The 27193-nt window shown below is 56.8% G+C and overlaps 2 protein-coding genes and 1 long non-coding RNA gene across 7 annotated transcripts; 2 read left to right on the plus strand and 1 right to left on the minus strand.

The window, feature by feature from the left end:
* Positions 1–363: 363 nt before the first annotated feature.
* MLXIPL (MLX interacting protein like) lies at positions 364–22127 on the plus strand. 5 transcript variants are annotated; one of them, XM_068655599.1, is made up of 17 exons: positions 456–1004; positions 8693–8799; positions 8974–9056; positions 9340–9429; positions 10176–10220; positions 10520–10718; positions 11366–11446; positions 16083–16237; positions 16316–16913; positions 17783–17856; positions 18279–18459; positions 19146–19258; positions 19444–19563; positions 19786–19913; positions 20296–20419; positions 21551–21680; positions 21874–22121. In XM_068655599.1, the coding sequence occupies exons 1-17, from the start codon at positions 709–711 to the stop codon at positions 21990–21992; spliced, it is 2643 nt and encodes an 880-aa protein (XP_068511700.1). In that variant the 5' UTR covers positions 456–708; the 3' UTR covers positions 21993–22121. The 5 variants fall into 5 exon arrangements, with proteins under 5 accessions (XP_068511696.1, XP_068511700.1, XP_068511699.1 ...); XM_068655598.1 differs by having other exon boundaries at positions 458–1004; positions 18276–18459; positions 21874–22120; XM_068655597.1 differs by having other exon boundaries at positions 464–1004; positions 17780–17856; positions 21874–22116.
* Positions 22128–22307: 180 nt separating this feature from the next.
* On the plus strand, positions 22308–26724 carry TBL2 (transducin beta like 2). Its single transcript, XM_068655600.1, has 7 exons — positions 22308–22498; positions 22576–22706; positions 22781–22965; positions 23609–23760; positions 24622–24748; positions 25623–25775; positions 26152–26724. Exons 1-7 carry the CDS (start codon positions 22357–22359, stop codon positions 26606–26608), a joined length of 1347 nt encoding a protein of 448 aa, XP_068511701.1. The 5' UTR covers positions 22308–22356; the 3' UTR covers positions 26609–26724.
* Positions 24870–26152, minus strand: LOC137842016 (uncharacterized). Its single transcript, XR_011088887.1, has 2 exons — positions 25830–26152; positions 24870–25041 (listed from the first exon to the last, which is right to left on the minus strand). It is a non-coding gene; the product is annotated as an uncharacterized lncRNA (long non-coding RNA).
* Positions 26725–27193: the final 469 nt, after the last annotated feature.

Genomic DNA, 27193 nt, shown 5'->3' on the forward strand with positions numbered 1-27193 from the left:
CTCAGTTGTTCCATAGCTTCATGGCACGGCTCAGTGACTCGGTGTGCATTGTGCTGAGCTGGATGCCCGTTGCTATAATTTTACTTGTTTGTGTCCCTTAATCTGTATTTGTTCCCTTGGAAGTGCAGGGAGACACGTTAGGGCAGAGGCACTAGGTAAATACCATGTGCTCCTCTCCCCACCGGTGCTCTGGGAGCAGCGATTAGCCCAGGGTAAACAGAGCTGACTGTGCTCCTCCTGCCAGCAAGCCCTGCTGGCAAGGGGTGGGCCAGGGGACCTGGAGCTGATCTTCCCCAGATCTGCGGTGGAAATAAAAGTCAGGGCAGTCGGGCGCACGGTGAGAACACGGCAGTGGCACAGAGCTGGAGCACCTGTGGCTAGTGGTGGCCTGTGGCAAGCGCTGCAGCCTGGCTGTGGGTGCGCCATGGGCGGGATCACTGCCACTGCTATAAATAGGGCTCACAGAGAGCTGGCCTGGCAAACCCAGAGCTGAACCAAGCAGCGTGGAGGAGACGGCGTGGGACAGGGGTGGGGCGAGCCACACTGAGGAGGAGGTGCCTGTGCAGTGCTGGGGAGGGCAGTAGTGCGTGCTCCATGCCAGTGCAGCATCTGTAGGGCTCGGGCACTTGCCAGAATATGGACTGCAGTGCTGGGGCAGACCACTAAGGGCTTCCCAGCTGGTGCGGCTCCTGCAGCAGGCACTGGGCAATGGCACAAGCTCAGGTGGGGCTCCCAGGACCCTTCCCGGAACCCCTCGTTGGGTCATGCCCTGACTCCGACTTCGACTCTGACTCTGAGGATGCGACCATGGGTGGTGCAGGGCCTGGTGCTGGGGTGCAGAAACCCTCCCAGGTCATCCACAGTGGCCACTTCATGGTGTCGTCGCCGCACAGCGACTCGCTGCCCCGTCGGCGCCACCGCCATGCTGATCCCAAGGCAGCTGATCCACGGAGCATCGACCCGACCCTGACCCGGCTCTTTGAGTGCATGAGCCTAGAGTACAGGTGAGTCCGAGAGTCCTCGCGCCCAGCATGCGTCTCACTGATCCCCCAGTTCTCTGAAGGCGTGAGTCTGGCACGCTGGAAAAGCTGGGTTCCCCCAGCCCTGCTCCATCTCCAGGAACCTCATCTGCTTGTCCATTGGGCTGTAGTGGGGAATCTGCTCACAGAACACCATCCTGGGAGGTTTCAGGGAAAAAGAGCTGGTGCTGGAGAACTGCTATGGAGCCAGATGAGTTCTTCCTCTCTTAGCACATAGCTTAACCATCCTCCATCAGGAGGTTTGGAGTTACTGCACTTGTATGCAGCACCCTGCACCCCAGCCTTGCACACTCTGTAGAGCAGCAGTAACCTGTATGCAGACAACACTTAGTCTTTGGCAATCCAGGACAGAGCTGTGCCCACTTGTCCCAAGGTTATTCTAGGTCATGTGGCAGTGGCAGCACTCCAGCCTGGACGGCTACACAGGGCTTTATCTACGACCTGCTGAAAGCTTCCCCCCTTCTCTCCAGCAAAACCAGATGGGTGACTGTGTCGTTCCCCCAAACACACAAATCACCCAAGCCCAGGGTGCAAGGGACGTGTTCAGCCCACATACAGCTCCTCAGTGACAACAGGAGAGCCTGCAACTTGTTTCTTAGCACCTTGGGCCATGTTCTTGGAGGTAGCTCCCCTCTTCCACAAAGACCTCAAGGCTTTGCAATCTGTCAAAGGTTGACTTGCTCTACAGACCTCAGTGCAAAATTATTTGCACAGCTCCCAAAAATCCAAGTGAAAACCTGGAGTGATGATTACCTATTGATACCTTGTGAAAACAAAACCCGGACAAAACAGCCTTGAAGAATTGTCCATGTCCTGGTCCCACGTTGGCCTCTCAGGTGTGCCTTGAAGTCCTTTGGAGCTTGGCATGATGGAATATGTGGTCAGTCTCAGAGTAGTCCTGGTGATGCCGGGTGTTGTGACGGTACTGCGCAGGGTACTAGTTGCCACGTAGCTGTGTACGTTTGGCCCATCGCCATGCATCTGTGTGCCAGCCTGCATGGTTTGCTTATAGTTGGTGAGGCACAGACCTCATCTGAGGTACTGGTGAGGCTGATGCTCTGCAGAAATATGGTAAACTTCAGCATAGGGTGGCACAGCCAAGGGTTGGTTGCACTGCCAGCTACTCAGGCAATGAGTAGCTTCGCTTTCCTTTGCTCTCCCAGCCCCACACTTGCCTTACTGTGAGTCTTGCTGCATGGGGCTGGAGGAGCAGACACTGCTGCACCCCAGAATGTGTAGGCTCCTGGGTCCTGAGCAGCCTCCATGTGCTCCTGAGCAATGATGTGTCCCAGGCAGAAGGGAGAGGGGCAGGATGTGAGTGCTTTGTTGGGTGGAGTAGACCAGAAGAGCCAGGACTGGCCTTTTTGATGCAGACATGACTCCATCCCTCCAGATATCTGTACTCCTTAGACTCCTGGGCCTCACTTTCTTCTTGCATGACAAAGCATGAACCAGCCCCAAGCCCAGCAGCACGGCAAACGATAACTGCAGTTGAACAGTAGCACTCAGTGAAGAAGATCCACATCAGCTACAAAGTTTTACTGCCACCACTGTTGGCTACCCCAGAGCCCAGAACAGTAGAGACTTCTTTTGTCTGTCTTGGCGCAAGAGTAGGTCTTGCTCAGCACCTGTGAGAGCATGTCGTTGTCAACCCTGGAGCCAGGGCAGCTGCCAGTTGTGGAATACATCAGGGAGATTTTGACATTAGATGATACCCAAATTCATGCTCAGTTCTTCTCTTTCTTGAAGGCCCTTCCATGCTTACATGCTCCCCTCCTCCATCTCACAGCCATTGTGCTCTACAGCTCTGCAGCATCCTAAAAACAGATCGACAAGAAGCATTGATCAGAGCTCAGGTTCAGGTGAACTTGGACCTGCAATGCAGCACTGAATATGCTTCTCCACACGTGAGACTGGACCCTGACTGTGGAGCCAACTGCTCCCCAGGGCGGGGAGAAGCAGCAAATCTGGACACAATATCCAGATATGGCCTTAGAGGTGCTGAATAGAGTGGAACTATCACTTCTTGACCTACTTGCTGAGAGGTGTCTGTTGCAGCCACATACCGCTTGTTGTTCAAGGCCTGGCTCATACCATATTAAAGGAAGGTAAATATGCTAAACTCTCTCTAAAAATACTCTTTGTTTTGTTTTGTTTTGTTTTACAACTGTTTTTTAATGACTGTAGCTGAACAGTGTTTTGACTAGCTGTAACTCCACCCCTCTCCATCATTCCTCTGTGGCACTTCACACATGTTTATGGCAGTCCCATCTCAGCTTGAGCCATTGCCTTGAGGATCTCTCATATCATCCTTCCATGGGTCAGACAGTTCATCACCTCCTTTGTGAGCAAGAAGCACCATCTCCACATCAGGGCTTGCTTCCAGCAGTAGCTTGTTTCTTCAGCTCCCTCGAAAAACAGCATCTCCCCCCACCATGGTCTTCCTCTTGGTGCTAGGGGCTGGCGTGAAGCAGTTCCAAGGCTCTTTGTAACCATTTTCCAGGACACTATTCTCTTTTCAGCAGCTCTCCTGCCAAAGAGGATTGTCATCCACTCCTTCCTTGCAAGTAATCATCTTGCTGCTTTTCTTGAGTCTCTTCCTCAGACTGTTGTTTCTCATGTCTGTCATGGGTGGACCTCCCTGCAGTAGTACACTTGGATTCCCCAGGTTTCCCCAAGTAGCTGCACGTGTGGAGCCAAGCTCCTTCAGGAACTGTTCACACCTTCGCCCCAGCATAATCGCCCCAGCTGAGCAAACTCTTTCTCCCCACAAGCACAGTGCTACTCCCCATCATCCTGCCTTTCAGGGGCTCCTGGGCTCACACACCATCCCACCTCATCCTGTCCCGCCCCATCCTTTAAAGAATTGGAGGGAATCACTGGGTGGCTGTCCTGAGGAACTGTCCTCCTAAGGGAGAAAAATCGAGTGCAGATGGGAACTGCAGACTGCAGGTTTGTGTGGTCCCATCTTGTGCAGGTCTATCTTGTGCTTCAGGAAAAACAAAACAAAACAAAACCTCTTGTAGTTTTTTCCAGAGTGTGTTTTAGAATAACCTCCTCTTCTCCCCTGCCTGTACTGGAATGGGAGATTTGGCAGGTAGGGACATCGGAGTGGAGTATCAACTCTGCCACTCTCATACGATTTAAAACAAGACAGGCTTGTTTTGTCCTCTTGGCAAGCTGATAGCAGCCTCTAACGCTTTCCTAGGAGAAGTGGAATTGCCGCTGTAGCTTTGCCATTACTAACTGATTCTCTAATTCACAGTGTCTTAAACACTGATGCGCAGAGCAGGAAGAATACAGCAACTTAGCAGGCAGGGACCACCCCAGTGATGAACACACTGAACTATCCTCTTCCTTTCTCTTTCTGTCAGGATTAGTCTACACTTTCCTTTGCCCTCCCTCCTGGCAAATCACTCAGCCTCAATTCACTACAATTCACCAGCATTCGCCTGTGCAAAGTGCGTTCCTATGAACTAGTTCAGGCTGGTTGGAAGTGGCTAGTGCAGATTTGGTTGCATCCATCTGATGAGGCTGCAAGACCGAAGACTGTCTCAATGCTGTGTATGCCTGAGCTGCAAGGAGCCAGGGCACTCTGGCCACAGGAGCAGAGCTCAGTGCTGACAGCAGCCCCAGCTCTGCAGATCTCCACGGGCTTTGCAGCAGTGGGTGCAGCTCCTGCTGTGAATTGTCAACATGAGGGGCAGCAGCAGGCCTGCAGAGGGGGCAAGGTTTGGGCATGGCTGAGCCTATCTGTGCTGCAGTGCGGGTGTGCTGTTGTTTGCAGCAGGAAACTGCTTGTGTTTTCTCAGACATTTCCCAAAAATTTGGGGGCTGTTCATGCCCAAGCAGAGTGCAGAGTGCAAAGGAGTTGGTCCGGTGTGCAAACCTGTTCCCATGCTGAACCTAGCCTGACTTGCAAGCTGTCCAGCTTCCCAGACAATTATTTGCAAGAGGATTTAAATGAATTCCCTTCTCATCTGGGGCACATTGTGCTTTCTTTGCACTGAGGTAAATGGCTGCCCACAAAGCAGAGCTGTAAGGATGTAGTCACTCCTATCTGCAAGAAAATACACAGCGTACCTCCATATCTAATCCTCAGCATTACCCACAGTCTGTTAACACCTCTGTCACAGCACTGCCCTCAAATCATCCCAGATACACCCACACCAGCCTCCACCACACGCCTGCCAGGGCAAAGCACATACTTCCTTGGAGGCAGTAGAGCAAAACAGACAAGCTGGCAGAACATTTTTTTTTTAATCAATACAAAAAAAAAAAAAAAAAAAAAAAAAAAAAAAAAAAACTCATGCAGATAGTAGAGGCATTTTCACAACTGTCTGATTTGAGCACAATCACTTTTTGCTTTGGGGCAATTTTTGGGAAAACTGTGGCTAGATTTTTAACTTTATCTCCCAGATTCTGGATTATCTATGCTAAAAACAAACAAACAAACAAAAACACCATGCTTTTGGTACCAAAATTTGCAAGAAATTGAGTATGAGCTGTTAGGACTTACAGGAAAGGCTGTCATTTTTCAGCCAGCCTGGGGCCAATGGGGTCCCTGCTGCCTGTGGAACAAGGGGGTTCTGGTGGCCCCAGGGGGGCCTGCTTCTGGCCACTGTTTCTGTGTACTTGGGAAGGTCAAGCAGTCTCGTGCCTGCAGGAGGACCTTCAGCTTAGCCTTTCCCCTCCTGCTACAGCCCATTTCCCTTCATGCAGCTCTGCATCTCACCAAGTCATTCTTTCCCCCTCTTCTTGGCATTGATGGAGACCAAAACACTCATTTTGCCATGGAAGTAGGGGCTGCAATTCTTAAACTTCTGGGCAGCCTAAATAAATCATGGAACAAACAGGTGCTACTGGCTGAGCCAGAGGTGCTGCTGGCCAGTGCCAGGGTTGGTCACAGAGCAAGCTCCACTCCCTGTCACACAGAAACCCCTTTGCCAGTTATGGGATCCAGGTCCCCATTCCTCGAGCTCTTCAGGGCAGCAGGACACATGAACTGTGCCAAGGCACACCAGGGCATCCCAAACCTTTCTCATGTCTCAGTGCAGTGTTTCCATCCATCTCCTTGGGACATAATTTCAGGAAAGGGTGGGGCTTCTTTCAAGGCAAACCAGTGAGCAAAGATCAGCGTGATAAGCTCCAAAACTGAAAGGATCGTTAATGGAAGAAAAAGGCAGTTAGTGGTGAGGCTCACAGGCATTTTCTTTCTGCCTCCATGTCCCATGGTGCTTGGTGGCCGTGGCCCCACTGGCCTCATGCATGGCCAAGGCACCCAGCTACAGCCCTAGGGCTTGGGGCCACAGTTTCTGGCTGCTCCTTTAAGCTGGCTGGTGACATGGGCAGCACTAGCAAGGAGTGTGTCTGGGTAGCCTTGACCAGCAGGAACTGGCCACGTGCCCAGGAAACCTGTCCTTTCCATTGGCTCCTCTGCTTGGCACCACCACGCTGTTTGCCTTGTGCCACCGGGGAAAGTTCAAAATCCCTGGTGATAGTGGAGTGGCCAATGCATAGACAAGTCCTTAACTCTCTATGGGCCAGAGCCGTGGGGATGTGGGTCCTTCTCCAGCCCCCTGGGGCCATGGGTCAGGGCTGGGTGAGTGGCCCGCAGCCATGGCTCTCCCTGGGGATGGTGTCCCCCCTTGCACCCCTGTGGCTCAGAGCTCTAGCTCCCAGACATGTTCCTACATCAGGCTCTGGAGTTGTGGGGCACCTTGGGGGTCCCTGCGCCTTCTCCCAGCCCGAGCCAGAAGGCACAGGTAGCGCTTACCTCCCATACACAGAGACAGCTGGGGACAGCATGGAGCATTTTGCTATAGGTACTGCTGCCTGATTGGGACACCTGTATGTAAGAGCAGCGATGTCTCCCTGTCGCCCAAAAAGCCACCTCACTCTGTGGGGCAGAGGGACAGGAGCACCCTGGAGTCTTAGCCACCATGTCTGGCAGTAGGTGGGTCTTGAGGGAAGCACCATGGGGATGTGGCTATGTCGCTGGCTTTACTGCACTGAGCTCCTCCTCGCCAAGTCGCTCAGCCGTAGAGGGTGGGAGCCTTGCGGCCAGGACTGAGACAGTTTCTGCCATGGGACCGAGCTGAGTCAAGACATGGGAAGCAGATTTCAAGGCACAGTTAATGCAGTATTGGCCAGAGTCTTCATTAGAGGCTGCACAACAGAGCTTTCAGGAGTTTGAATAGGAAGTGTGCTGCTGCTTAAAGCATTGGTAGGGCCCAGCTCTCCTCCTCCAGCACCTCCCCGTGGACACCTGTCCCATCATCTGCAGGGTACATCCAAGGAGATGCAGCAACAGGGGAATATGCCCACACACACTCAGGCCCAGCCTTTACCTTTCCTCTTCTTTGCATGTATAGAGGATAAGAGGGACCTGAAGCAGCACTGAGATTTTCAATGGAGAAACTTTTAGCTGGAGAGGGACAGGAAGAACCGCAGCTGTGGCCTTTCACATGCACTGTGCTGTGTGTGTGAATGCTGCCCGTGGGGAGCAGCCCAGCCTTCATGAAGCTGTGGGTGAAGCTGTCATCACCCAGGGCCATGTGCTGGCAGGTGGGAGAGCAGGAAGAAGAGGAAAGGAAACAGTTGGGATCCCAAACCTGCGACAGAGAGGCTGGCCGGAGAATCAGGAGAGCCAGGCAAGAAGAGACCCTGGCCTCTTTCACAGGGCCCCATGGGACAGCATGACTTCGGGAACCTTTGTGCAGTGCAGTTGGGTGCACAGGAGGGTAATGGGTCCCTCAGATAGAAGGAAATGAGCTGCACTGCTGGCTTCATGAAAGGAAGCTTCCCACACTGCAGGCTGTGTGAGGGACCTCACCACCACCATGGAAAGCTGCACAACAAACACCGCTGCCTCCAGGAGCCTGGAAACATGGAAGGAGAGAGCTCAGGCTGGGCTGGGAGATAGGGTGAGGGGGTGCAGAGTGGCACCAGGTGTAGGGTTGGGTGGAAAAGGAGCCCATGGCAGTGCTGGGCTGAGGACAGGGCTGGTCCTGTCTCTGCCCCTCCTAGGGCAGAAGCGAGTGTCCCATAATGTCCTCAAGCTGCATGTCTTTCTGTCCCCAGACCCACACAGACAGCTGTCCCTGCCTGCCTTGCTGCCCATGCCTGATGCTGGCTGAAGGCAGAGTTTCCAAATCTTGCCTAGAGTTAAAAAGAGGCAAAAAAATAGCAGTCCCAATGCTGCGATGAGGCAAGAGCCACAGTAGCACTTGCTCCCAGTGACTTGGCTGGGTGGGCGACTTCCCTTCCTGTCCCCTGGGGGGCTAGAACACAGCTCGGGGAGGATGGGGTCCCACCTTGGAGCAATGTTTAGAGTCTCGGTCAGTGAATTCTCCTGTATGCTGTGCTTTAATCCCAGAGGCTCCAGAAGCCTAATGTGGGTCTGCAAAGCTCCTGACTTAGGCCTGTGCTGCTCTCAGTGAACAGGAGCTCAGGGTGCTCCTATGGTGCTCCGATGGGTCCCTAGCAAGAAGCCTGCAACAGAGCTGTGAAGCTGAGCCACATGGCTGTGCCTGCTCCCAGACCTGCTGGCAGCCCTCAGTCTGTCTCAAGGCATGGCCTCCTTGTAAGGCCCCAAAATGGGAGGGCTCTAGCATGGTTCCCTTCAGCCTCTCTTTTGCCTGGCATTTTAGTGGGAAGCTGGTGTCGCCAAAGTGGAAGAATTTCAAGGGGCAGCGGCTGCTTTGCCGGGATAAAATCCGTCTCAACAATGCTATCTGGAGAGCGTGGTACATCCAATGTGAGTATGGGGCCAGACCCTGCTGCCCATGTCGAGTGCTGGGTAATGCCATGTGGGGTGGGGCTGATGCTGGGGCAGCAGAGCCACAGCAGGCACCCAGCCCTAGAGTGTGCCGGCTCCCTCCCCTGTGCAGGGAGGAGGCTGTGGGCAAAGCTGGCTGTTTTCCCTGGACAGATGTAGAGCAGAGGAAGAACCCCATGTGTGGTTTCATCACCCCCCTGGAAGGATCAGAGGCTGACGAGCATCGAAAACCAGAGGTAGGGTGTGGCCCCTCATTTCTCCTGTAGCCAGGAGCAGGTTGGGGGGGGTGGGGGTTGTGCAGCTGGGAGATGGGGACATCACAGGAGGTACAGCCCCCATCCCAGCTTGCTGTCTTTGCAAGATTTGCTGGGGAAGGCATTTATGATGTGGCCCAAGGAACCCAGTCCCATCTGTGGGGGGCCTGGGGTAGGCAGGGGCTGACTGTGGGGTGCCAAGCTGGGGGATCAGCTGCCAGGGTGCCGCATGGCAGTGATGCCCCAGTACTGTCCACTCCCGCAGGCTGTCGTGCTGGAGGGCAATTACTGGAAACGCCGCATCGAGGTGGTAATGAGGGAGTACCACAAGTGGAGGATCTACTACAAGAAGCGGGTGAGTGGCCCTGTCGCTGCTGCTCCCTGCCCCAGTGCGACGATGGTGGGACAGGATAGCGGCATTCCTGGTGCAGAGACGTGGCTGCCTGGGAGCTGGCCAATGGTTGCCCCATGGTGATGGTGGAGGGGATTTGGCAGGGTCCCGTCCCTGGCTGCCCATGGTGCTGTGGCATACTCTCGCAGTCTGACCTGAGCTGGTTCTGCCTTGCCTGCTGCATGGCCTGGGGCTGGGCTTGGCAGCGCACCTGCAGTGCACGTGCTGGGGTGGGACAAGCGGCGCACACTGCATCACCCTGGCTGGGCCATGATTCGCTGGCAGCAGCGGCTCAGCCAGGCAGCACGTGCCAGCAGGCCGGCTGGCCCAGTGTCACCCTGAGAGTCACTCCCGGGCAGAATAATCTAGCGGTGGCCCGGGTGGCACCGGCCTTGGCCACCCGCCATGCAGGGAGGAGCATGATGCCAGCCTCCTCCCCAGAAACTCGCTCAGCCTGAAAAAGGCCAGGGTGCCACGGGAGGCAGTGTGCAGGCAGCCTCACACCGCCACGCACCTCTCCACCAGCCTCACTGCTGTCCTGTGCAGTAAAGGCAGATGTGAAGGGGTGGTGGCCAGGGCCAGACCCTAGAGCAGGCAGTGCGCGTGGTCCTGCTCGCTGGCAGAAAGTGACTGAGGGGTAGGACCCACTGCCCTCACTGCCCTGCCCTGGATCTGCCCGCACCCCAGCTGTCACCTTCTTCTCCTTCCAGCTCCGAAAGTCCAGCCGGGAGGGAGAGCTCTCCAGCCCAAAGCAGGTGAGTCTTCTGGGGAAGGATGGGCAGTGGGGAGAGGGGCATGATGTGGAGCCCTGCGCCAGGCAGCTCTGGAAAAGCATAGTTGAAAGCCCCCTGTCCCTGATGTCTGTGGTGGCCACTGGATGGGAGGAAGCTGGGATGCTGATTCACCCTCCAGAAGCACCAGTGTGCCAGGCTGGAGGCCCTGGGATGAGGGAGGCTGTAGTTGTCTGGGAACTGCCGGGGCAGCAGCCAGGGAGGCAGGCATGGGCCCTGCCTGAAGGAGGTGCCCACCAGCTCCTTTTCTCCATCTCACCCAGGACGAGGATGCCTGGAGACCAACGGAGAAATGGTGCAACCAGCTCTTCTGCAACGTGGTGCCCATGCTGCTTGGGAACGAGGAAGAGGAGCTGGGGGGCCGGCAGCACTTCGACTTGGACACCTTCCTATCAGACATCTCTGACACACTCTTCACCATGACACAGACACCCAGCACCCACCAGGCACTCCCAGAGGATGGTAGGTGCCCCAAGCCATGCTGGAATTGGAAGAGGAGGTCCAGGCAGACAGCATGCCCAAGGCAGATCTCTGCCTCTTGGCTTCAAACTGAGAGCTGCTGCCTTTGGCAGACAGGGCCCCCACCAGTGCTGGACAACCCCAACACTGCTGCTGCCCTGGAAACACAGAGCTCCCAGTGGCTGCACGTGCTGTCCAGGGCAAGATGGGCTGTGGTGCCACAGGTAGCTGCCAGGGAGGCCAGGACTCACCTCATACCAGACTCCATGGCAGCACTGCCAGTCTGGGACTGCTCCTCATTGTCCCTACTGGCCCGGTTCCAGGCAGCTCCTGCAGCACCAGCCAGCGCCAGCTCCTGCACTTGGATCAGCTGTTTTTTCTCCTCTTTCATGGAGGGTTTTGGGTGGATGAGTCCCCAGACGTGCTGGTGGGCAGTATGGTGGGATAGGATGGCCCTGGAGGCTGGGTTCCAGCAGGGAGAGAACCCATCTGGCTGGCTTTGCTCTGCTGTGGGGCAAGGTGCAGCAATGCAGGGTGACAATGGTGTGTTGGCAGTGGCAATAGGGCAGGTTCGAGGACAGCCCTGGGGGACGGAGGACACGGGATGATTGGGGGTGCAGTGCCCTAATGCTGTATCTCTGCTCTTCCAGCATATATTGGGAATGCCGACATGATCCAGCCAGACTTGGCTCCCCTGCAGCCCAGCCTGGATGATACCATGGAGATCTCAGGTAAGAGCCAGCCTGGATGCAGAACCACATCCATACAGCCTGGTGCACTGTGCACACCATGGCAGCCCAAAGTGAATATGAGAAGTCTGGCCAGGACCAAGAGCTGATGGGGCCAGAGTGCTGAACATAGAAAGAGCAGCAAGAAAGGGCTGGGGTGCCCTGGTCTGCTGTAGCAGCTGAGGAGGAGCTTGGCCAAGAGCTGGTGAAAGGGACTTCTACAGAGTGTCTTTCCAGGTGTATGAAAACACATGAATTTGGCTGCAGACAGAGGAAGGACAATTGTCAAAGCAAAAGAAAAAAAGAAAGAGGAAACCTCTAGAGAGCAGGTTCTGTGCTGCCACGTCCCGCTCCTCAGCCCTCTCTTGCTGGCCAGCCCCAGGCACTGCAGCCTGCATTGGAGCTGGGCCCCTATGATGGGCTGTGCTACATCCCTTGAGGACATCCCTGCCAGGTTGGCCCCAAAAAACAAAACTGCCACTGGTGTCCAGGACAGACAGCTGGGGCAACAGGGCTGCTGAGGAGGATGAGTGAGCAATGTCAGCCTCTTCCCATGGGATCAGTGCTGCCAGTCATGGTCTGCCTGCAACACAGAACATGGTGCACTCCTTTGTAGCAGTACAGTGTCTGTGAGCACTAGTTGAGCACTAGTTGAGCACTCTAGTGAGCACTAGAGTATCAGTTGGGACATGTTCTGGTCCCATCTGTGCTGTGCTGTGTACCCATGGGTGGTGCAAGGGCCAGGCACTGCTGGCACACACTGCACCAGAGACCACCTCTGCCCTTGAGTGTGCTGAAGCCAGTAGCCTAGGAGCACTTTCTAGGGGGGGCAGCTGATGTGGCCTGGTGGCTGCAGGCCTCCCATGTAGCTGGTGGCCTCAGACAGCACCAGCATGTCTGGACCCCTCGGTGTGTCTTTCAGTGCCCTGTGAATGGAGCCTGGCTGGGACTCCTGGAGCTCCCTGGCCAGCCTCTCTATTTCCTCCTTCCCTCCACTGGAGGAAACAAAGTGGCTTGCACCATACAGCTGTGGGCTGATGCAAGACCAGATGCTGACGGGGAGCAGAGGCAGCAGTGGGCACCCTCATGTGCCGGGGCAGGTGGTGGGATGCCCCAGGGGTAGATGGGTTGGGAGAGCTCTTGCTAGCCCTTCCAGCACATTCGCTCCATGTATCCCATTGGGGTGAGCCATGCTGGGAAAAGGGTCTGTCCTCACTGCTAGCCGTTGGCCTGTCCCTGGGTGCCCCTGGTGGGCACCAGTTGCTGGGTGGTGGGACAGCTCCGAAGGGGTCAAAATAACACTTGCCATTCCACAAGGAGGTCCTGCATGGCATTGGAAGGCTGCACTGACCCCTTTTAAGCAGCACCTCGCAGCAGTGGTGTCACAACAGCAGCCCCAGTGCCTCTTTTTCATGGGCCACACTGTCATCTATGCTGCTGTTGTGCACCCAGGGCGGCCCAGCCTCATGATCAGCAGGAATTGTCAAGTGTCACTATGGTACCCATCTGAAGCAACACATTTCTATGAACAGTCAAATTGTCTTTCTTTTCCTGGGGTAGAGGCCTGCATTTTACTCCAGGATGCTGCCTGCAAATGGGCTGGGTCTTACCACAAGCCACTAAATGGCAGGAAAGCCTCCGCACCAGGATGTGTGAGTGTGCCAGGGAGCAGAGAGGAGTGCGCACCTCAGGCTGGGCTGGGAGTCTGAACTTGTATTAGGCAGCACAGCTGGGGTGTGCAGGACCCTAAGTGTGACCACAGGGCCATGGGGTGAGTAGGGAGAGGACGTGGTGGTCCTTTTCCAGGAAGGGGAGGCTGATGCTGAAAGCTGGGTGCCGGGTGCCAGAGTAGCAAGTGCCAGTCAGCTTAGGACCCAGGGCTGCATTTGCAGTGTGTGTGATGGCTGATGGTGGCTTGAGCAGGGATCCCCCGGCAGCCTTGTGCAGAGCAGCATGGTGTAAGCGTGCGGGGTGGGCACCGCAACAGCCCTATTGGGGCTGTGCCCAGTCTACACATCTCATGAACAAGGCAAGTGGAGCAGAGATGGGGGCTCAGGACTCCTCAAGGGTCACAGGACTGTCACTGTGCCTGGTGGCTGTCATAGAGCTCAGTGCCTGTCAGTCAGCAAGTGCAAGCCAATCCCCAAATGAGGAACCACCTCATGTCCCCAGCGGGTGCCGGAGCATGGTGTGGGGCAGATGGAGAAGTCCTGATGGCAGAGGCAAGGGAGCAACCCGGTGTGGTGCCTGAGCTCTGCTGGCACCGCACTCCAGGTAGGACCTGCTCTGGGTACTGGGTTACAGGGGCCAAGTTGGCCAGCTCGTGGGGTGGCATCACCTTGCAGTACCGCAGGGCTTGTCTGGAGCCCAGGGTCAGTGCTGGAGGGGTCTGTATTTGGGAACAGGCTCTGTAACCTGGATCCCTTTGGAGAGCAGCTCCAGGATTGAGAATGATGCCAAAGGCTTAGTGTGCTGACCACACAGGCTCTTGTCCACCAAGCAGCAGTGTGTCCTGGACACACTGCACAGCCCGTGAGCAGATTAGGTCAATGTGACAGTGGAGAGGAGCATGGGCGAGAGCTACAGGGTGGGTAAGGGGCAGGAGAAGGGGAGGACAGAACGCCCAGGAGGTTGCCAGCTGCTGTGCTGCGCAGGATCCACCATCCATCCTGGCAACACAGTGAGAGGCACAAGAGGAATCGAATCTGCAGTGCTGGGCACCAGAAATGCCTATAAATACACACAGAGCTGCGGTGCTGGTGGCAGGGAACAGCTTGGCATGGGCACAGAGAAGGGCCAGAGGCAGCAAGGAGCTGGGTGCTGCACCTTGGGGAATGCTGAGACCCTGCCTGGCCATGCCAGAGCCCACACCATGTGCTGGCCCTGGAGGGGCAGGAGTGGCTCTGCTGTGCTCCCAGGCATTTGCCATGCCCCTGGCCTCGGTCCAGGTGGGACTGGAAACAGGGTCTGAGGAGAATGTGCTGCAGCCTCTGAGGACAGTGGGGCCATAAGGACCTGAGCACCTCAGAAGCCATTTCCATCATGAGGGCTCTGGTGCCGACAGCAGCCAACTCTGTCTTGAAACAACCTGTAGCAGTGGGCTGGGAAGAAGTGGAGTGTGAATGTTGCTGCCCATCCCTGCAAGAGACATGTAGAAAAATGCTGTCCCCAGCCTCGGGTACGTGGGCTGCAGCTCCTCTCTGCAGGGCTCATGGGGAAGGGGCAGAGTCAAGGAGAGCAGGGCACCTGCCCTGTGTCACACCAGTGTTACCCTCAGCCAACAGTGTGCTGTGCGGTATGGCACTGCTGGGATTGCCACGGCATCCCTCTCTGCTGGCATTTCTTCCTCCAGTGTAGACTCTAAAGGGTCTCAGGCCCAGAGGTTTTGCCTCTCCCGGTGAGGACACTCCAGGCACTGGAGCCTGTGCCAGAGCTCAGAGGAGTCATTGCAGGTCTCCTAGTGCCCAGAGCACAGCTGGGCAAGCTGGGCAGGCAGGGTCAGCCTGGTTGTTCTTGAACTGGCTCTGCTGTCAGCAGCATGAGGGCCTGAAGGCAGAGGTGCCCATGTCAGCTGAGGATTTGGCCCTGGGCTGGAGTTGCTCCCCAGCAGAGATATGGGTGCTTGTGTACTGGACCAGCTGCTTGGATGCAGAACCTGTGCCACAGGCTGTAGGGCAGCTGCTTGCAAGCCTGTCCAGTGCTCCTGCTCCACCTTACAGGGAAACGTACATCCAGCAGCCCCATCCCCACCCCCTAGTCATCCTCACTGGAGAAAAACCCTCCTGGTGGTCATGTTTGGTCCAGTGCTGGCACAGGCGATGGTAGCCCCAGCACAGAGCTGAAGTGTGTGTGGGGCTGATGTGCCCATGGAGCGTGTTTAACTGGGGAGGTGATTGCCCCAGGCATAACGCCAGTGCTTTGTGCCGTGGTGTCTGGGCCTGCGGAAGAAGCAGGGTTGTGGGAAGGAGACAGGAAGGGAGAGGGAGTCGCAGCAAGGTCACGGGGCTCAGCTTCGGGAAGGCCATGGGATGTGGTTAGCCACAGGCTGCACGCAAGGCAGCACCAGACCAGAGATGCAAATGCTTGCCTCAACCCCAGCAGGACTGTGTCGCGTGGCTCAGGGACAGTGCGACCTGATCCTCTGAGTTATGTTGTGTTGGCGGTGAGACCAGCTCCACAGCTGCCCCACAGCCTGGGTGGCATGGTCCCAGCCACCAGGGCTGGCTCAAGAGGAGTGGGAAGGGCCCAACCCCCCAGGGAGTAGCTGGAACATGCAGCTCTCAGCTGGGTGTTAGGGACAGGGATGGGGTCCCCACCCCTTGGTGGTGTCCTTGGGTGGGTTTTCCTGTCCCAGTGCCTGTGGCAAGGCTGGGCCTAGGCGCGTGAGTTGCTTCTTCCCTCTCACCATGTGAAACTCCAGTGTTTCACAACAAGGGCACCAAATCTGCCCATGGAGCCAGCAGCTGTCATGCCCCCCCAAGGTGAAGGTGAAACAGGCAAATCTGCACCAGCACCAGGCATGGAGTCTCTCTCCAGTGTGCCCTGGGCTTGTCACCCCTCTCCAGGAGCAGCTCATGGCAGCAGGAGCACTCCTCTGGGCCCTCACTGCCCATCACCACCTCTCCACTTTGTCCCGCAGATATTTTCATCAGCCATCGGCCATTGCCTGCACAGACACAACTGGGCTACCAGGAGCCACCCTGTTTTGTGACTATGGCTGAGCCCCTCTATGTTGGCGGAGGGGCCGTGCCTACCAGCCCCAATGCCCTGCTCCCTCCCAGCACCCTCCTCCAGGTAAGCATGACCCCAGTTCATGGCCCATGGCTGCCAGTGTCCAAGCCACCCCTCCTGACATGTCCCTATTTCCCACAGCCTGGCGGTGCCTCCCAGCTCAGCCTCCATGGTGCCTTCCTCAGCTCCGAGCAACCCCCGCCACCCCTGGCCCCCGAGCCCCCTGCTGCGGTTCCTGGCAGCCTCAGCCCCCAGCTCAAACACAAGCCCTTGCTGCAGTACAACTTTCCTGGCAAGTGCGTCAGCATGGAGCCGCTTGGCCTCCCCTACACCCCCCCCAGCCCATCCCCTGGGCCCCCACTGCTGGGCCCAGAGCCCTCATTTTCCCCCACCTCCGCCCCCCGCTCCAAGTTTCCCTACACTGCCTCACCCAGCCCCTCACTCCTTGCCCACCCTGCGTCCCCACTCTCCACACCATGCTTTGCCCAGCACACCCCAGGCATAGGCTATGCTGTAGACATGGTGCCCCCAGGGTACCCTGGCCCAGCTGCCCCCCAGCACCTGCCCCACACCACACCGGGCAGCCCCAGGTTTGCCACCCCAAAAGGGCCATCCCCTGGCGGGAGCGGGCGGTCGAAGGCAAAGACTGGCAGCACCAAGGCGAAGAGGCTGCCAGGACCCTCCATACCGCCACACCTGGCTGTGCCCAACCCCTGCCTGACCCAGCTGCTGACCACAGGTGAGGGGCTGCAGGAGACCCTTGGGGGGGGTTGCAGGGTTGGGGTGAGTCAGTGGTGGGTGGGGGTGCTTGGGGGTGTTGGGAGAGGGGGGCCCTGCTTCCTCCCTGGGATTTGGATGCTGGGGATGCGGAACTGGGTGTGTGGCTGTCCCCATGGTGAGGCAGGGAGTGGGCAAGCAGTGCCAAGCCCATAGGCAAGGACACATGGGTGAGCCGCCCCGCCCTTTGCTTCTGGGATGGAGACAGGGACCAGTTGGCTCCAGGGCTTGACCACCAGCACTGGTGCAAAGTCCCTGTGTCCCCAGCCTGGTGTCTACAGCCTACTTGGTGTGAAAGGGCTGAGGGGACGGCTGTGTCTGCTCACCCTGCTGCCCATGTGTGTGATGGGACAGGTGCCACGGAGGATGTTTTGTCCGTTCCTTTGTTTGGCCAAAACTTGCTGGGGGTATGTGACTGCACCGAGGCTCCCAGGCTCACAACACATGAGGATTTAAGGGGCTGGCTGTAGCCTAGCGGTTGCGCTGCTCGCCTCCCCCTTAGTGGCATGCTGGGATTGTAGGTTCAAGCTACACCCTAGGATGCCTTGCGGGCTTCTTTTTTGTAGGATGATGGTTGGACCAGATGATCTCAAAGGTCTTTTACAACCTTAATGATCCTATGATCCTATAATTCTATAGAATGTCCCCAATGCAGGGAGCAAAGGCACCTCTCTCCAGTGTCTGCTTCAGTCTTCCCTGGAGCAGATGGGCAGCGAAGGGGCTGCAGCAATGTTGGTGCTCAGGGCTGGTACCCCCATGGGGCAGGAAAAGTTCACCCAAGCACTGGCAGCCTGACGCAGAAGCACCCTTCTAATCCCCTCTCTCTAGCAGCCAAGCAGGAGCCAGCCCTGGATACCTCGCCTGCTCATGGTCCGTCACTCCTGCCTGCATCCCCTGTCTCCCCGGTAAGCACTAGCATACCCCTTTACCAGTTGCCCCCTCTCCCCCTTCCAGGTTGAGAATTGCCCTTCTGGTTGCTGGGGAATGGGTAGGGCCACCACATAGCAGGTGGAGAGAAGGGGGCTTCACGGGGACCCCATTGCAAAATGGAGCTGGATGCAGATGGGGCATGTGGCTGGGGTGCCAAGGAGGCTTAGGGCAGCACTGGGTGGGAGTCACCCAAGCATCTTTTCAGGTAAAAGAAACTGGGCAGAGCTCGCAAACATCTCACTTGCAAGGCCCCTGCAGGTCCCCCTGCAGTGTTTGGCCGTTAGTGCTGGGGCACTGACCAACCAGAGGGGCTCTGTGCTGCGGGTGAGGTTTGGTCCCTGATGCACACAGGGCACTGGCCTCCAACCGCTTGCTTCCTTCTACCTTCTCTCAGCAGCAGAGCAGTGTCCCTGACGTCCCTGTCGCCTTCCTGTCCAGAGTGGCCCAGCTGAGCCCAGGGCTGTCTCCTGGCTCCAGCCCTTCCCAGGCAGTGCCAGTGCCAGTGATGCTGGCGGGTGCTGCGCCAGGGCCGCTGCTGGTCCCCAAGGTGGAGCGGCTGTCCCCCACATCATCTTGCGGTGAGTCTGGGCACCCCAAGGAGTGGGGTGACTGGGAACTCCCCCAGGGTACCCTGTTTCCTGCAGGCAGCCTGGGCCAAACACAAATTGCTTCTGGGAAAAAATAATTTCTGCTTTGATTCCAGCTTTTTGCAGTTACCTATCTGAGTAAGAACAACTTCTTTCTGCTGAGGAGGGCACAGACCTTACAGACCTTTTTATCTGGCTCTTTCTCCAGGAAAAAAAAAAAAAAAAAAAACAGAAAGAGGAAAAGACAAAAGCAGAAAAAAGTCAGAGTGTGGCTTTGAAAACCCAGAGCTTGGTTTTTGAGTGGGAAGCACCCTGCTTTCACCCACAGAAACCAGAGTGGGGGCTGGAAAACCGGCTCCCATGTCATGTCCAGTTTCAGTTTGGTGCTGCAAATCACAGCCTTACTGCCTTCAGGACTCTATCCTGGTGGTTCCCACCCAAAGAAACATTGGGAATTTAAAATATCACTTACCACATGTTCCCGTTTTCTGAGCAGTTGTAAAATGAATGTGATTTGGACAAAGACAGGACAATAAAAGTTTGGGAACTGGATCATCAGCTGAGGGGGTAGCTGCCCTGGAGCCAGGGCAATGCTGCAGATTGCTCCCCACTGCCCATCCCAGCGCAGGACCCTGGTGTCAGCCTGTCTTCCCTAAGCATCCTCTTTTATTATCCAGGCAGTGACTGGCCCAAGCCCAGACAGGCCTCCTTGGGACCCAATGCAGGGCTCAGCACTGGCATCTCCCTGCATCACCCCACATCCCGTAGGGGCAGACCTGAGTCCAGCAAGGTATGGCAAGAGCAAGCGCTGCCTTCTTTACGGGGGCAGCATCTCCATGTGCACCCCCTTCCCTGCTGCCCAACCAAATTCACCCCCACCCTCACTGCAAGCTTTGGGTCAGCCCATATCCAGTGTGGCAGGAGGCCCAGGGCCACCTCCGCTGCCAGGAGGTGCCTGACAGTGCTGGCCCACAGATAGAAAGCCGGCGTATCACACACATCTCTGCTGAGCAGAAGAGACGCTTCAACATCAAGCTGGGCTTTGACACACTGCACAGCCTGGTGAGCACGCTGAGCACCCAGCCCAGCATCAAGGTAAGTGTGCAGGGCAGAGCAGACCAGTTGGCCAGCTCTGGGCACGCAGGGGCACAGGGCATCTCCTGGAGATCGTGTGCCCCCAGGCTGCACCAGTATGCATGGAGTTGCGTACTGGCAGGTTGCCTCAGATCTGCAGCCTGTTGCAGAGACTTCCAAGGCTTGGCAGTGGGGCGCACAAGACCTCATGCCTTTTGCTGCCTCAGCCCTGCTCTCCTGCAGGTCAGCAAGGCCACCACCTTGCAGAAGACAGCTGAGTACATATGCAAGCTGCAGCAGGAGCGGGCAGCCCTCCAGGATGAGGCACAGCGGCTGCGGGAGCAGATCGAGGAGCTCAACAGCTCAATCAAGTAGGGAGACACAGGCAGGGGAGGTGGGAGGGAGCTGCTACCTGTGTCGGGGCAGCAAGGCAGGGCAAGCGGCAGTGCCATAGCCAGCAGCCACAGCAAATCTTCTGAGCACCTCCATGGACCTCCATTTGTCTGTGTCCCCCTCCCCCCCCGCCTCAAACCCTACCTGGGGGATTTGCTCAAGAAGTAGAGCTGTGTGGGACGAGTGTGTGGGCACATGCCCCACCACTACCCTGAGAGCAGGACAGTACCAGCTCTAAACAGGCAGAGCTGCTGAGCCCTGCTGAGAGCTGATGGCCTGCTGGAGCCTCTCCCTACAGGGTGGCTGCCACAACTCCCAGCCTCCTGACTGCAGACTCATACTGCTGCTTGTGCACCACAGCCTGTGCCAGGAGCAGCTGCCAGCCACAGGGGTGCCCATCACACGCCAGCGCTTCGACCAGATGCGCAGCATGTTCGACGAGTACATCCGCTCCTCCACACTGCAAAACTGGAAGTTCTGGATCGTATCCTTTGGGGCTGGTGCCTGTTCTTGGCTCTGCTCCCTCCACCAAACACTGGGTCCGCTGGTCTCCCCACTCAACCCACTGCTATGTCCCTCCGGCTCAAGAGGCTCTGGGGATGATGCACGGTGGGAGCCCATTGAGATGCTGTGGCTAAGGGGAAGCTTCTTTTACAAGGGAGTGAACAAAGTAGGAATAAATGATCAGTCCCTGGGGAAAAGGGAGGTCACCAGTGGAGCTGAGCTCACTGTTGCCATGCAGGGAAGAGCTCCTGGTGACCGGAAGAAAGGACCAGGCACAAACCTGGTGACATGAGGACTTCACCTTGGTGGCCAGTATAGCACACCCTGGAAACCAAGTTGTGCCCATGCCTGGGACACAAGTCTGGACTCCACACAGTGGAAAGGACAAAGAGGGCCAAAGGCCAAGGAGTGGCAGACAGGATGGTCAAAGACCTGGGCCAGCTTCTTCCTGAATGGGGATTAGACACACTGAGACCATCAAGTCTGCAGAGACCATGAGGTCTGCCAACTCCCGGGTAGCAGAAGCATCCAGGGCAAAGCAGAGGTGGTCCCTGACACGGACTGGGAGAGGGCTTTGTGATTCCTTCCACACAACAGTAGGGATCCTAAGGCTGACATGGGCATGCTCATGGTGGAGGAGGTGCCTCCCGTGGATTACTACACACACATTTACTAGCCCCTGGTGTTGTTCCCTGAAGCTGGGTATAGCTTGGGAAGCGCATGTGCTGGTGTCATGCTCTGCTTTTGGGCACCTGCAGAGAACACAGCACAAGCCAACTCCTTGATCTGGTCTGGAAGAGCTGTGATGCAGATTGTGCAGCTCTCCTGTTGCCTGCCCTTGGCTGTGTGGTGCAGGCCATAAGCTGGACCTGGCTCCCCGGGGCGCCCACATGCCAGAGCTGCAGTGCTGCAGCACCTGTCCTGGCGGGGTGGTTGGGATGGTGGTGCTGGGCCCTTTCCTGGTCCACAGAATGGTCCTGCTGACACTCGCATCCCTGTCACCCCAGCGGGAAGCCTGTCCTGCCGCCTGTGGGAGGATGCTACCCACACCAGGAGCTGGTGGGTGGGAGACCATGACCAAGCCGGCCCTTAACTCCTCCGCTCCCCTCAGTTCAGCATCATCATCCGGCCCCTCTTCGAGTCTTTCAACGGCATGGTGTCCACAGCCAGCATGGAGAGCCTCACCCAGACCTCTCTCGCCTGGCTGGACCAGCACTGCTCCCTCCCAGCGCTTCGGCCCAGTAGGTAGCCCCGTCCTCGCCCGGCGCCCCAGCGGCAGGGCCGGCCAGGTGGCCCGCACCGACCGGCTCTGCAGCTCCGGGGGGACAACCAGAGAGAAAGCGGCCGGGGCACGCTGGGGCCGAGGCTGCGACACACGCGGCACCTCCGCGCGGGAGGGCGGCGTGCCCTGACGAGCCCCGCGTCTCCCCGCAGCCGTCCTGAGCTCCCTGCGGCAGCTGAGCATCTCCACCTCCATCCTGAGCGACCCGGCGCGCATCCCCGAGCAGGCGACGCGGGCAGTGACCGGGCCGCCCCGCGGCAGCTCCTCGTAGCCGCCCCGGGGCTGCCGCGCGGGCCCAGCCTGAGGCCGACCGAACGCCCACCGACGGCAGCGGGGAGCCTCCAGCGGGGCTGCGGGGGCGATGGCGGGCGGGGGGGGGGGGGGGGGGGCGTCCGCGTGCCGGGGCGATAAAGGAGCGCGTGCAGCACAGCGCAGAGCCTCTTCCTGCCGCGGGGCGGGGCGGGCACAAGGGGCGGGGCCAATCCGCGGGGTGGGAGGGGGCGGGGCCAGGCGGCGGGACGGAAGGGGCGGGGCGGGGCCAGGCAGCGCGGCGGGAGGGGGCGGGGCGCGCCTCAGCCTCTGTCGCCGTCCGGCGCAGGCGCACTGGGCACCGCCACGCGCCGTGGGGCGGGAGGATGGAGCCGGCGGCGCTGACGGGGTGGGGGCCGTTGGGGGCCCTGGTCCTGGTCCTGGTCCTGGTCCCGGTCCTGGTCCCGCTGCTGGCGGCCGCTCTTCGTCGCGCCGCCCCGCGGGGGCTGCCCGCCGCGCCGCCAGCTGGTGAGTACCGCGGGGGGCTGAGCTGGGCGGCGTTGCCCCCGTAGACTCCCTGCCCGCTGATTCCCCGCTCCTCCCAGGCCCCGGGGCCAGCAGCGCCGCCGCCGCCAGGCCGGAGGGCCTCAGGAAGGCGAAGTTGCCGGCGCGGGCCCGCAGGGACAAGCCGCAGCCGCACAGCTTCACGCACCGGCTCCTGGTCGCCGCCCTCAAGGTACCTTGCCGTCCCCGCAGCGGCGCTGCCGGGCGCCTCTTGCTCTCCTTCTCCTGACCGCGCGCTCTCCGCAGGGCCACAGCGGCTCCGTGTCCTGCCTGGACTTCAGCAGCAGCGGCAAGTACCTGGCGTCGTGTGCTGACGACCGCACCGTCCGCCTGTGGAGCACCCGCGACTTCACAGCACGCGAGCACCGGTGTCTGCGTGCCAACGTGGAGCTGGACCACGCTGAGCTTGTCCGCTTCAGCCCAGACTGCAGGTGGGGCCAGGCCTCCCTGCACCTCAGCTCTGCCCAGCCTAGGGACTGTGAGAGGTGCTGCTGCACCCCAAGGCCCCGCGGATGGAGCTGCCAGACACATGACCCGAGCCCTGGTTGAAGTCAGGGCTGCATCACCTGGGCTGCAAGGAGGCTGTACCCCTCTAAGAAGTCTTGCAGGGTTTTGACGGTACCACTGATCTGTGGCTTCTCCCGAAAGCAGCTGGCACTTCAGCACGGTGCTTGGGGCATATATCCCAATGTCCAACTTGCTGCCCCTGTGGGAGGTGCTTGTTAAGGTCTCTGTCTGCAAGCCAGCTTGAACTGCTAGGCCTCTCTGGAGAACGGGGGTGAGAGCTCTTGCTGCCTGGGGAGGTTGCTTGAAAAGCCTGCCTTAGCATTTTGCAAAGTGGCCTCCTTTAGAGAGAGGAAAGGATCTGGTTTCCAGGTGTTGTTTTCAATTCAGTGTTGCAATTGAGCTAACACAGGGAGAACTTGGTACCCTCATAAAACAAAGCTTTTTATCTGTCACTGTGTATCCCTTTCTCCAGGTGTCACTGAATGACCTATTAACTTACCTTATAGATAGACTGAACTGAGGTATCTTGTTTCTTAATGGTTCAGAGTGACATGTCCTTCCACTTAGGGCATTCATTGTCTGGCTGGCGAATGGCGAGACTATTCGTGTCTACAAAATGACTAAGAAGGATGATGGCACCTTCACCTTCACTGCGACTTCTGAGGACTTCCCAAAGAAACACAAAGCTCCTGTCATCAATATAGGAATTGCAGAGACAGGTATGGTGATGACAATCTGCTTGCTTGTCAAGGCTCTCCAGAACTGCTTTGATTTTCCTTTAAAGCAATGGCTGCTGGGTTTAAAGTGTTAGGGTTTTTGGCTTAATTAAGACCCACTTGATTCTCTGTGTTCTTCCAGATGTTATTTTTTAGCCTTTGTTTACTAGTAAGTAAATAGGAAGGCATAGGTTGCAAAGAAACAATTTTCATGTAAACACAGTATTACCTCCCTGATACACACAATCTTTTAATTTAGATTTTCAAGGATACTGTTGCAAAGAGGTCTTGTCTCAATATTGAGAGCATTTCTGTTCTCTGTCTCACCTGTCTCTTTAACCAGTCAGAAATCTCCCCAGTAAGTTCATAGACTAGGAAGAGTAGGATCTATCTTGGACTTCTCGGATTTTTCAGACCAGAGCCTGGGAGGGAGTTTGTTAGCAGTGAGGGAACTGATGGATGGTTCAGGTATGTGACAATGGGCAGTTGAAAGTGGGTAGATACAAGTTCTCCTCTGCAATAGAAGAGCAGAGAAAATGGTAACTGAGGCCCTTGTTCAGCTGCAAAAGTGAAAATGGAAATGGGTTGGAAAGGTCCTGGGGTGAGAAGCACGCAGCATTGCCAGCTGACAGCTGCTGAAGCCACAGGTTTGAGCATTAAGTTATTAACCAGGAGTTAAGCCTTCTGACACTGCTTTTCACTCTGTGCCAGGAGATCAGCACTCGAATTCTGGTGTTACTTTTGCTTTTCTTGATTGTTCTGGTGCAGAGAGATTGCTCTGCTTAGGGACTGTCCTAGTCCTTTGGAAAGTCTGTGACAGCTTTAGGCCTAGATGCGCTCCTGATCTCTGTCTTTTTTCCCCAGGAAAGTTTATCATGACAGCTTCCAGTGATACTACTATCCTAATCTGGAACCTGAAAGGTGAAGTCCTTGCCAGCATTAACACTAACCAGATGAACAATGCCTATGCTGCAGTGTCACCCTGTGGGAGGTGAGGTGCATGCAGGTATTCCAAGCTGTTCCTGCTGAGAAGTGGGAGGCCACAAGAATAAACAACCTTGCTCCTTCTCAGAGGAAATTATCAGATCATCTGCAGCTTGCTGTTACTATAATGCAGTTTTCTGAGGGTTCCACATTATTTTATTTTATTTTTTTTTTAAAAAGATTCCTGCCCCCGAGAACAGTCCCTCCAGGAGTGCTGATTCCCACCTGCACGATCTCAGACACAGTGGTTTGTCATTGTGTCTCAGGAACTGCTGTTCCCGTTAACCATCTCTTGAATACCTGAGGGAGAGAACAGTACTGGCTTTGGGTGGCAAAGTGGGTGGGCCAATGTAAACAGTGTGTACATAGCAAATAACATTTTTAGTGCAGTTTTTAACCTTTTAAATGTTAATTACAAAATTAAAATCTTTATTACCTAAAGGTTGTTTATCAGGAAAATCTTGTTCTCAGCTCTGTCTCTAACCTGTTGCTGTAGCAAGCCTGTTAGTATGCACTGATCCCACTGAGTTCGGGGATCACAGCACTTAGGTTTTTTACTTTGTCTGAGTAGTTTCTCAATGTTAAGTTGTTGAGTTGCTGCTCTTGTCCCTGGTGGCCTTCCTTGGCGTTCCCTTTACTAGTCTTCCAGTGAAAACTTTTTCAGCAGATCAAAGCAAAGTTCCGAATGTAGGTGTCCAGATAGGATTGACTTCACAGAGCCCTTCCTTATGCGTTCCTCTGCGAGGCACCCTGTAGGACTGCAAGTGGCCTCTGCCTCCCTCAGAGGAGAGCTCTGTGTGGCTGTGGCTATAGAGCTCCATGGCCCAGCCAAAATAACAAATTTGTAACAAATACCCTGTCTCACTCTTTCTTCTACCCAGGTTTGTGGCATCGTGTGGCTTTACCCCTGATGTAAAGGTGTGGGAAGTGTGTTTTGGCAAGAGTGGAGACTTTCGGGAAGTGATCAGGGCTTTTGAGTTGAAAGGCCACACTGCTGGCATACATTACTTCTCCTTCTCTAATGACTCGAGGCGGTAAGTTAGTGTTATTTCACTGCCTGAAATAGCACCATCAGGACACATGCTCACCCCTTCCAGTGTGCCTGAGCAGCTCATCCGAACAGGCTGCAGCCCTGCACAGTGTGGGGAAACTCTGCTGTGTGTGTGCTCCTGGGAGCACAGGGAGTGCCTTGGGCCATCTTCGCCTTCCCCAAGGGTTTCCTCCTGGTGGGTGACCGTTGCTGTAGAAAGGAGGATGCATATAGGCATACACAGGTATACACATGCATACAGGCTCACGCTGCCCAAAAGAGCACTCTATCCACAAAGGAAAGGATTCCTTCTTTGCAGATGTGGAAGGGGATTAGGGGGATTTTTCCTTGCAGTCATGTGGTTTATGTCCTGCCTGTAGGATGGCGACTGTTTCGAAGGACGGTACATGGAAATTCTGGGACACAGATGTGGAATATAAGAAGCAACAAGATCCATACCTGCTTCTGACAGGGAAGTGTGAAGTAACAGAACCATGTCACATTGCCCTGTCCCCTGATGCTCATGTCGCAGCCATCTCTTGTGGTACAAGCATTATTGTGTACAACACTCGAAGAGGAGAAGAGGAGGAGCGCTTTGTTGGTGTTCATGGACAGTGCATAACAGACTTGGCTTTTGACACTAGCAGCCGCTACCTGGTGTCTTGTGGAGACCGGGCCATCCGCGTGTTCCACAACACCGCTGGCTACCGGGCGGTAGTGGAGGAGATGGAGACCATGCTGAAAAAAACTGCCAACAAAGCCACCCGAGAGAGACTGGAGCAGCAGATCACCAGTGCCAAGAAAGCACTGGCAGCAATCTATGGCAGGAAGCACTAGTCCTCTTTGCCCACAGTAGCATTTTCCAGTTCCCTGCAGTTGTAGGGAGCAGTGTGCTGCGGTTGGTTTTTAATAACACTGAACAATTTGTAATAAAAGAGCACTTTGACTGCTCACACAGAGCCTTCCTTCTATGCTTTCCGAGTGTGGTAATACAGAGCTGGATGATGCAGGGCTGACGGGGGGTGCGAGAGGCGGTCTCGAAGGGCCTCTGGCTGTCTCCGGCTGCTTGCTCCCGCCCAGCGGTCGCTGATGTTGCCGGGGGGGCCGTCGTGGTCTCCCCGGCTTCACGGGGCGGGCTATTTCCACTCCAGAGAGCCGGCGGTGGTGGGGGCTGCGTGCTGGCAGCGGGGAAGGAGCGCAGCGCCAGGCCGCCTCCCCGGCCCCGAAGCCGGCAGCGGGGAGGGGCGAGGGGGCGCTCCACCGCACCGGGGGCTGGGCGCGGGGACGCCTCCGCGGGCACGGGGCCCCGGGCCGCGGCCCCGCCCCGGGCCGGCCACAGCTCAAGATGGCGGCGGCCGCCTCGCCCCACCTTCGCGCCTCCTCCTCCTCGCGCGCCGGCGGGCGGGGCGAGCCGCGCAGGCG

This window comes from Anas acuta, chromosome 19 (assembly GCF_963932015.1).
Source record: "Anas acuta chromosome 19, bAnaAcu1.1, whole genome shotgun sequence".
NCBI classification, from domain to species: Eukaryota; Metazoa; Chordata; class Aves; order Anseriformes; family Anatidae; genus Anas; species Anas acuta.

Bases quoted from the DNA above. Each gene is read 5' to 3' on its own strand.
- MLXIPL (XM_068655595.1), top strand. From the start codon at position 709: ATGGCACAAGCTCAGGTGGGGCTCCCAGGACCCTTCCCGGAACCCCTC. The intron at 18,460-19,145 runs GTGAGTCTGGGC...TTTATTATCCAG, and splicing joins GTCCCCCACATCATCTTGCG to GCAGTGACTGGCCCAAGCCC. The intron at 19,259-19,443 runs GTATGGCAAGAG...GCTGGCCCACAG, and splicing joins GCAGACCTGAGTCCAGCAAG to ATAGAAAGCCGGCGTATCAC.
- TBL2 (XM_068655600.1), top strand. From the start codon at position 22,357: ATGGAGCCGGCGGCGCTGACGGGGTGGGGGCCGTTGGGGGCCCTGGTC. The intron at 23,761-24,621 runs GTATGGTGATGA...TTTTTTCCCCAG, and splicing joins TATAGGAATTGCAGAGACAG to GAAAGTTTATCATGACAGCT. The intron at 25,776-26,151 runs GTAAGTTAGTGT...TCCTGCCTGTAG, and splicing joins TTCTCTAATGACTCGAGGCG to GATGGCGACTGTTTCGAAGG.